The 9800-nt window shown below is 37.6% G+C and overlaps 1 protein-coding gene across 1 annotated transcript in view; it reads left to right on the top strand.

The window, feature by feature from the left end:
* Positions 1–7462: 7462 nt before the first annotated feature.
* The window catches only part of PKP2 (plakophilin 2), a 36460-nt gene continuing 34122 nt past the window's right edge, over positions 7463–9800 (top strand). Inside the window, exon 1 of the mRNA XM_009288340.2 lies at positions 7463–7570. Coding sequence (XP_009286615.1) covers positions 7502–7570 — 69 coding nt within the window. The 5' untranslated portion in view covers positions 7463–7501. The remainder of the gene's footprint in view (positions 7571–9800) is intronic.

Below are 9800 nucleotides of genomic sequence, written 5' to 3'. Positions count from 1 at the left end.
AGTGGCGGGGGCTGGTCTCGGTTCACCGCTGCCCGAGGGAAGAATCGAGCCGAAATTCTCCTAATCCAGCAACCGCTTGCTGTGCTTATTTTAATGCCTTAGCTTTACCCACTGGCCCTATTTGCGAAGTAAAATGGGAAGAAACGTAGGAAATGTCTTTCCTTGTTTCACCTGGAAATAAAAAAAAAATTAACTAAAAGGAGGTTTGGAAAAGTAACTCTAGGAAAGGCGTGAATGGCAAACGTGGAACGATAACGCTGCCAGACCTGTATTTACCTCGTCATTTGACATGCACGATACAAATTGAAGTCAATCAATCCTTGCTTCTAAGTTCTTATAGCCAGAAGGCCAGATCCGTCGGTAAGGTCCGCACAGTCGTGCCTTTTGCCCCAGCCAGGGTCCGACTGCAGCATCAGGCACCCACAGGATGACTTTGTCAGGTGCTGAGGGTTAAAGACAAGCTGCTCGAGGGGTTTAGTCTTAACTATTAATGGCGAAGAGATGTGTTGTTTTCAAAGTAAATTAAAAAAAAAACAAAAAAACAAAAAAACAACCCTTACCACGGAAACTTCAATGCTGTTTTTAAATAGGAAGATACGACTGACTTACAGGCTATAAACACTGTTGCTCAGTTGTCATTAAATAAGCTGTCACTTTTGATTTGCAAAAATCTGTAAGCCGAAGGTCTTTAAATTTATGACTATACTTCACCCATCTATCTTGTCAGGCAGAGGAATGTTTCCTTGTACTTCATCTGGCTTCTATCTAAAAAATGCCTCATGGCGAAAAATGCATACTATGCAGACACGGACATACTCTGCTCAGAAAAATCAGGTACACACACTGCATAAACAGGTACACACAGCTGTGCAATGTGCAGCTACACGGGCAAGTTCTTAGCTTGGCTGCTCTCATTTAAATAAGGCTTCTAAACACTTTTAGAGTAACTTAATTTCTTTTTCTCTCAGCAGAGAGCCTGGGAAAAGCTTTTTAAGCAATAGTTAATAAATTATATCGTGTCATGAACCTGAGATCATGTCTCTAAACCATGCATAAAACACGATGAAGACAAAGTTCCCGTCCTCCTAACTCATCTTAACTTCTCTGGAATACATTAACAGGCCTGATGGATTTGGGGATAGTTGTCTTGGTTTGCTTTGTTTTTCTAAAGGTCAAGTATTCGAGCCCTTTGCATTTCTGAGACACCAAAACTTTTAAGCTTCAGGATCAGGAGTGGCAAATGACATGTCTGTTACATGTATCGTTCATGCATAAAATGAACTTTTCTTCTTTCAAATGTATTCTTGTGCCCAACTCACCGTACAATTTTTAGTCCCACTGCAAAACTCAGAAAAAAAAAACAGAACTGGAATGTATTCCATGTATTTATACGTGCATATATATATATAAAAAAAATAGATGTATATGTATATCTATCTATCTATATCTTAAATATATATAATGCGAATCAAATGCCTATCATGCCTTTAACGTGTTGACTTTCCTGAAAAATATACGTATATATGCATGTGTATCCCAATGTGCTTTCTATGTAGACTTGCTCAAAATTTGACTATGCCTTGAAAAACATTTGAATTCTTTTATGTAGGGTACTTCTTAAAAATATGCACTCTTTTACATGCAGAAACCTCACTTTCTCTGAATTATAACAGTTTTCTAGATACATTCACCAAGGATCCCATATTGTTTGCAGTTGCAGGGAAAATGATACAAAGATTTAGAAGGAGCAGGAGCAGGCCCCCATGATATAACTGTCCTATCTGTAGGAGTATTTCAGGCTCTGTTCAGCAAGGTACTTAGCACATACCTAGCCAGAGTATTCACGCACATGCCTAAAATTAGCCAAGCACATAACCACTGGGTATGAAAAATCAGTGGTAGTAAAGGTCTTACCCAGTATCATCTGTGCACACCCATTTTCCACTGGAACGGGAAGCTTTGAAGCTGCAAGAAGTACTCTGTCAGACAGCATAATTTCTCCTTAAAGTTTCAAAAGTGTTTGCCTAGTCTTCAGCATTACCTTTAAATGGAACAACATCTTTTTGCCTCCTACCCCCATATTGTTTGCTGGTTTATGCCCTTTTCCCCCCTTTTTGAGGGTGTATTTCTTCTTTTTTATAATAGAAGTTCAGGTCATCCTCAGATTTGAGGATTCCAGCAGCTGCCAGATCACTGAAGTCAGGTACTGCCCGAACTCTTTTCAAGACTTTGTCAAACGTTGTTAATAGTTTTTCAAGCAGTAGTTTAACAACAGCTGCAACTTTTCCAGTTCATCAGTTGCTGAACCTTTATAAATTAAAGATTACGCTGCCCTGAAAGATTTTGAACAACTAAAGCAGCCATATCAAATTTCTGAATGCTATTTAAAGGTGGAAATGGATAGTTCAGCCTTATCAAAGAAAAATGGCATTCAGAATCATATATCTTAATGACCGGTGTTTTTCAGCTCGCATATGATGCAACAGTATTTGTTATTTTATCTACACCTTAGGAGTCTATTAAACTTTATTCTGTTTATGAGTCCACTTGCCTCTGATCTTGTTCCATTTGGATTTTGATAAGCTTTTTAAATTCATCTGTGGTATTTCTGTTTCTTTAGTATAATCCCTGGACTAAAGTCTACTTTCCTGTACATCCTGTACATCATTATCAGTTCCATTGTAAAAAATGAGGGCAGAACTGAGTAATATATCATAAAAAACCAAATGGCCTGATGAACTGCTGTCTGTGTAGAGATTCTTTCTCTAACACAGGGTTTTATAAACATAGTGTGTTTATAGAAAACAGAATTAAAACTTACGTGATTTCCAAATCAACAGCATCAGACACAAGACAGTTACAATCAGAGCCTTATTTATTCTTCACATTTCTTCATTTCTAAAATTCTTAGTAGTATTTTTTGTTAAACTTGCTTTTAGGGGTTTGGGGGAGTTTTCTATCCTCAGCCTTCTATGTTGCAGAATTCTGACCATGTTAACTGCTTCATAGTGATTTTCTGTTTATACCTTTGTGGGAAAAGGAAGTAGAAAAAATTCCTTGTTGGTGACTTTTTGTTGGTTTCATTAAATTCCTCATCTCTGCTTCCTGAGCCAGAAGAAATCTTTTTCTTAAATTTGAGCACTTGTGTAAATGTACTGACCAGCACAAAGTGAAAAATGCTAGAAAAACTCCTTTGAGACCAGGCGTGTACTGGCAGTGATGAAGGAGCATGATCAAAAAGAAGGGTCTTTGATCTCTAGATGAAATGATTCAATGAAGTTTTTGATATGCCATTCTTAAATGTCACCATCTCAGTCCATCGCGAGTGGTGGAGTATAAAAAAGGATTAAAAGATGACAGTCCAGGAACACTTAGGAGTCTCTGTTGAGGATATAATCACCCACCTGCCCTGAGCAAGAGCAGACAATGGATACTCAGCAGGTGGGCACTCAGGATGCATGAAAATATCGCAGCCCTTAATAGCCTTCTGTGTACAGGGTACAGCTACATTGATGCCTGCAGTGGGGGGTTTAAAGCCAAAACTTGGCTTTCATGATAACCATTCAAATACAAAAGCGCTGAAAAAGACTCACAACTGAGAGTTAACACTGTACATGATTTAAGGGGAATTTGATACACCTAATTCCTTAGGTGTATCTAAGGATAGAGGAGGATAATTGTCTTTTTCATACATTGTGTGTCTTAGAGATGCCTCTTGTCGTTGTTTTTGAAAGCCAAGCAAACAGGAGATTGATCTGCCTGCAGCCAGAGGCAGTGACTGCTGGGGAGGAACTTCCAAGGCCTTTGGAGATGTTGGACCTGTGACGTCCAGGGGAACAAAGGGGCCTCGAGAAGAGCCTCTGTGAAGACAGATGGGATTTTTGCTCAGTCATCTGTACAGTCTCCCTCCTGATAGTGTAATTATTTTTTCAGGTCTGAAAATTTTGTCATAACTGCTGCAATATCATGTGATTTTTGTACAGCTTTTATTTTAAGCGTAGAGAAGAGCAAAGGGGTTTAGTTTTCATCCTCCACCGACCACATCCAAAGCGTTCCTGAGCTGCTTTAGTTCATACTGACAGGGGGAGAGGGGAGACTGTGATAAACGGTTCCACTCAATTGCCCACACATGGGTGTCTGCTGCTGTCTGAGATGCCTGCGTTTTCCAAAATATCCTCATGGGTTGACAGACATGACGCAGGGCCCATCCTTTTCTTGACTGGCTGCTGGAAATCAAGTGTGGTAGCCAATGGCCTCTCAAATAGCATTTGTCCCCTATGGATGAGTAACTGAATCATGTGCATATTTTCTGAAGAGAGAGGTTTTGTGCGACTTAAAACACTGAGTCTCACAGTTAGAAAATATTAATCCTAATAGTAAATGAACCCATAATATACATTTTTTTAAAAAAATCATTCATGGCGCTTTTTTTGCTTTTTTTTTTTTAAACCGGTGCACTGAGTGTATAAGGAGCGCCTAATGATTTCTGAATGTATGTAATACTGAGCAAATCTGAGAGGTGGGAGAGACATGTAGGTTATTGTAGTATGGTGAAAATAAGCTGAAGGAAGCCTTGCTGGCAGAGGCAAGTTTTGATGAGATCACCTGTTCTGCATCTCATAACTAACAGAAAGACACAGCATTTCAGTTACCACTTTTTCCTTTAACACGCTGGCTTCTGGCACAAGTAAACAGCACACAGTAAAAAGACATACATTTTATGTCTACCTAATAAATCTACAGGTAAAATGCTGGCAAAATAATTTACTGATGTGGTAAGAGCAAGCAAGAGATACTGTAAATGCAAAGTGAAATTCCATAAGCTGACATATACTGTGTTTATCTCTGAAAGAGAAAAATGTTTACTGATGGATAGTTTTGCAGGGAGACTGAAGGTTAAAAAAAGAGGACTAGAAGATAACTGAGTGTTACAATTTCTGATTGACTGTATTGTGCTTTCGCAAAGAGGGACCTGTTAGATATGTAGTTTATCCTCAACTAGTTCATGGACAGCCTTGTTATTTTTAACTTATCCTCATTTTTTTAAATTTGTTTAGTAAAGACGGAGTTTAGACTTACCTAAAACATGCACAAATTACTTGCTCAAAGGATCTTTGTGCTCTAAGTAAATAAATAACTGAGAGTAATTTCTCACTAAGTAAAGTAAACCGGACAAAAAAAACTAACTATAAAGAAACAGAAATGTATATGTATTTGTATTTAGAGACTTAATATATGAAAGTACTTTAATATGCAGCAATTAATAAAGTGAATCTTTAGAAAGCAGGCACAGGCGATAGACTAACATGGAGTCGTATTGGGCACGTGAAATAGTACATTGATATGGGAATTATATCACACAAATGAGAGATTTATATGAATTTGTAGATTTTGGATGTCATCATATATTGGCAGGAATTTTTTGCAGTATAAAACAACAGTTTCCTCTTACTGCTTTCTCATGTGCTTGGGTAACCTTTGGGCTATGGTAAGCTTGTAATGTCTCAAAGGAATTGTTACAATCCAAATCATGAGTTTGACCAAACGGCATCATTCCACTCTCATGATGCAAAGTTAACGTGAATGTGTCTTAACAAATCACCTAATACATGTTTAAATCTGTCTTGAATGGCCAAAATGAAAGAATTGGAAAGTATGATTAAATAAGAAAAATAACTGCGAAGTATGATTGAATTAGGCCTCAAATTATTGCAGTCTGCTATTATATTGTATTGTATTGTACTATATTATATTATACACAAATTTGGACTTATCCAGGTAGCTACGTGCTAGTGAGAATCATTCATAAATTATTATTGTTACATCAGTCTCTTGTTTATTTTCATCCTTGTCGAGCCCTTTACTAACTAGAGACACTAAGGATTAAAGATACAGGTGTACTGAAGTTCCTAGGGATACCCATGTGCACCTAATGTAGCCCAGAGTCTAACTGCACAAAGTGAAAGCCTCAGCTATTTAGCACACATACACTAGGTGCTTCAAAAATCCCAGCAGGCACTTGCCTGCATGTTTTTGGCACCTGAATTCCCATGGGCATATCACTCCTACTATTTTTACAAGTGGAGACTTCATCAGTTTGACCAAGTTAATGACTTGTTCTTTAGATTTCTTTTCTGTAGTATCTCAGGTAATACCTGCTATTTTGAAAATTCATGGCCAATTAACTTCTTTATTGACCACCATTATCTGTTCAGCCTAAACTTCTGCAGCACACACGGGCCCCATTTATGACTGATTTGAGGCATATCTTGCTTTCAACTTCTGTTTCACCTCTTTAAACCTGTCGGTATTATAACCTGTGTTATATATATTCCTATATGCAGATTCTCATAGTAACATGGGAATCTCGTGAACAATTATTTCAGCAGTATCTGTTGCTTTAAAAAAAACTATTAATAGAAACACTTTTTCTTTGAAAATGCATGGTATCAGTGAAAGAGAAATAGCCTGATGTTTTTGGTTTGTTTGTTTTTAATTAAAAGAATGCCGTTTTAATGAAAGAAATAATCACAATGCACTGTTCTATTTTCAAAGCTGGGTCACGGAAAAAAAGAATCAGAGCAGATACACTGTGGATCTTCTACATTATTTGTAGGATTAGTGAACCTTTCAGGTGCAGATTTCAAGTGTCATTAAACAACCCTACGTTACAGCATCATATGCCACGTGCCTCCATAAGCCATGGAATTTGTTCATGGACTTTTCATGCTCTTTGGGTTAAGCACTGAGAAGACTAGCGAAGCGTTACTTGCTCCAATATATTGTCATTAAACTAGCACCTAAGGGAGAAGAAACACCAGCGGTTAAGGTAGACAACTATGAAATAAACAGTCTATACTCAGTGTATGCTATTTATTTACAGTGGTACATCGTGAAAATTGTATCTCTAGGGTGCACAGTAACAGAGGTATACACATCAACCCATGTTTCTCATCTACAATCTACAGCTGCAATATTTTAATTTCTTGTGTACTGTGCATGTTATTGTCAGCCTCTAATGTAAACCATGCATATATATTCAAAGTGGTTACAGTGGAAAAAAAGTGTTCTTAGTAGCTGTTCAGTGATACCATTTCTCAGTACTTAATAATCTCTCATTATCTGGGATATTTAAAATATCAGCTTGCTTATGTTAAAACATTTTTCATTAAATAGCCACATGAACAACAAGACTTCTAAAAGTTAAAAAGATGTCTTAAGTAAAATAAATAGGAAGCTGAAAAAATAGCTTGTGTCCTCAAAAAGCTTTGCTTAGCCCGGTTTTGAATGGGAAACACTTTGAATGCAAACCTCTTTCCATCATTTACCTGTCTGATTCTCAGCTTAAATATATTAATGGCAGCGCAGACTGGGACATTTCCCTAGTACTGTAAATCATCCTTTATAACAGTATCATGTTTTGTTAAAATCTTACTAATATTAGTCTTTGGTTACAGGCAGTTTGCACCGTGCATCCAGTGTTCCAGAGCGCGTCTATAACATGGGGATTACCGAAAATGATTTTGCACCAAGAACTCCCTATGGTTTCTCATATTATCAGTCAAACCAGGTGAGGAAAAGAAGACAATGAATAGAAATAAATATAATATCACATGCAGAGTTTATCCATTTTGTTTCCACAAATAATAGCATGTAGATGGTGTTTCAAGGTTTGCTTGCTCGCTTGTTTGCTTTTTAAAGCCTGATTTCTAGAAAAGGAGGTTTTTACAACTGAGATTTGTTAACATTTTTCCCCCTTCTGGTGACTTCTGAGCCCAATGGCTAAATTCAGCTCAGTTGTACAGACAAGCTTTCTGCAATCCTGTTGGTTTTGTGAGGATTGGCATCAGGGTAGAAAATTAAAAACCGTATTAGCACTCCACTAAGGCAAAGGCTGTGACAAGTCAGATCTTTATCCGTCCCACCAGGCAGCAGGTCGGTCAGCACATCGGTAGCTCAAAGCGGCCGGAGGCTGTGCTGCCACTCACCCAGCTGAACAGTTGGAGGTTGCTAGAGGAAGTCCAGCGATCCCGCAGGGTAACGAATGACATAGGTAGGAGTGGTGAAAGAGGTTAGGGAATTAAGCATCCAAAACCACAGGAAAACAGATTGCTTTAGTTTCATGATGGCAGGTAGAGTGATCTTTATCATTTAAAATAATCCTATTATAACCTGTTTTAGCATTACAAGAATTTCAGCAGTACAGTCCTTGGAATACAATGGTGTTTCTAAACTGTCTAATCATAAATTCACTTGTTATTTTGACCAGCTTTTCTTGGGTTCATGGCCTGAATGCTGAGATAAATAATTGGTTTTCTGCAGGGTTTGTGACACAGCTCATAACTGGTATGAACCTATTTGAGGGAGCAACCATATGACTGGGAAATCAACACATAGCTCAATAGCAATGCTGCTGCATGATCAACATTAGTAAACTGAAACCAATTCAGCTTGGGAACAGAAATACTTATTTAATAAATAGCTGTATACGTAGGGGCCAATCCTTTCTTAATTTTAGATTACTCAAGAACTGCTTATTCTCATTAAAGGAAATAGCCCAGCTTCTGGCCAGTTAATGAAGCAGGTCCAGCTCTGTATGCGTAGAGGTAGAACCATTTACTTAAATACATTTCCTTCTCTGTCCTCCTATCCTCTGTTCTCACCTATCATCCAGACCATAATATTTGATGTGAATCTCTTCTTTCTAGAAGAGGGTGACAAGAGGAAAACTGGAGGTGACATAGGAACCACAGGAAAATACTACAGTTTTCCAGGCAAGGGGGGGAAAAAAACAGAATTAAAAAAAAAAAATAGAGGTAGAACCATTTACTTAAATACATTAAATACATTTACTTAAATACAGAGAGAGACTATTTGTCCTGTGTGAAAGCCAGAAAAAGCCACAAGGTCTAGTATTTCAGAAAAGCATTCATTTCCTTATCCCCAAACAAAAGATAAAGATATCCTTGCATAGCTTCTGTAGAATAAACAGATACATCCAATGATCCTTGCCTCAGCCTACTAGATTCAGCAACCTTTACTCCTTTTATGAGTCAGTTATCACCCTCAGTAACTCAACAGTGAAATTAAGGGATTTCAGTCTGGCCACTGTCTGCTAAGTGCTGTCCCTTCAATTAATAACTTGTGTAAGCTTCTCAGTTTACCATAAAAAATGTCTTTAATATTACAAAACTCTAATACAGCATGGAAATAGAATATATGGGGCTTTGATTTATGGCTGGATGACACTATGCTTACTGATTTTTAAAAAATTGGGTCATGACTCCTTTATTTCAAGGCCAGATAGTCTTGAGTAGAGTATGATGTCCAATTTAGAGCATAAGAAAAAGGTAGAAAAATTGGAGAGGCCCCAAATGGCACCTAAACAGTAAGAATCTTGAAGACACATCCTACAAAGAAAGGTTGCAGGAAGTGGGTTTGTTGAGTTTAGAAAAGAGAAACTTACAAAACAAGATGATGATCCATTACTGTCCACGCCCATTAGGGACAGGAAAAGAAAAATAATCTTAAATTGCAACTGTAGAATTAGGGAAACCATTGAGATGGTGAAATGGTCATTTTGGTTTCCTTGGAATGTTATGTAATCTCCTTCATTTTTAAGAGGCTAGGCAAACAGGGAAGGGACTATCTCTTTTTACTAAATCCTACCACAAAGTGAACAGGAGGGCTAAATAACCTTATATTAATAAGGTTTATAGCAATATGCAGACACTTTAGTATAATATTTTGATATCTGACTGATTAATTTTCTTCTGTCTATTGGACAGCCTTGAATTTAA

Source organism: Aptenodytes forsteri, unplaced genomic scaffold (assembly GCF_000699145.1).
Source record: "Aptenodytes forsteri isolate BGI_AS27 unplaced genomic scaffold, ASM69914v1 Scaffold56, whole genome shotgun sequence".
Taxonomy (NCBI): domain Eukaryota; kingdom Metazoa; phylum Chordata; class Aves; order Sphenisciformes; family Spheniscidae; genus Aptenodytes; species Aptenodytes forsteri.
Note: the sequence above shows the minus strand (reverse complement) of the source record. Positions and strands in the feature narration are given on the sequence as shown.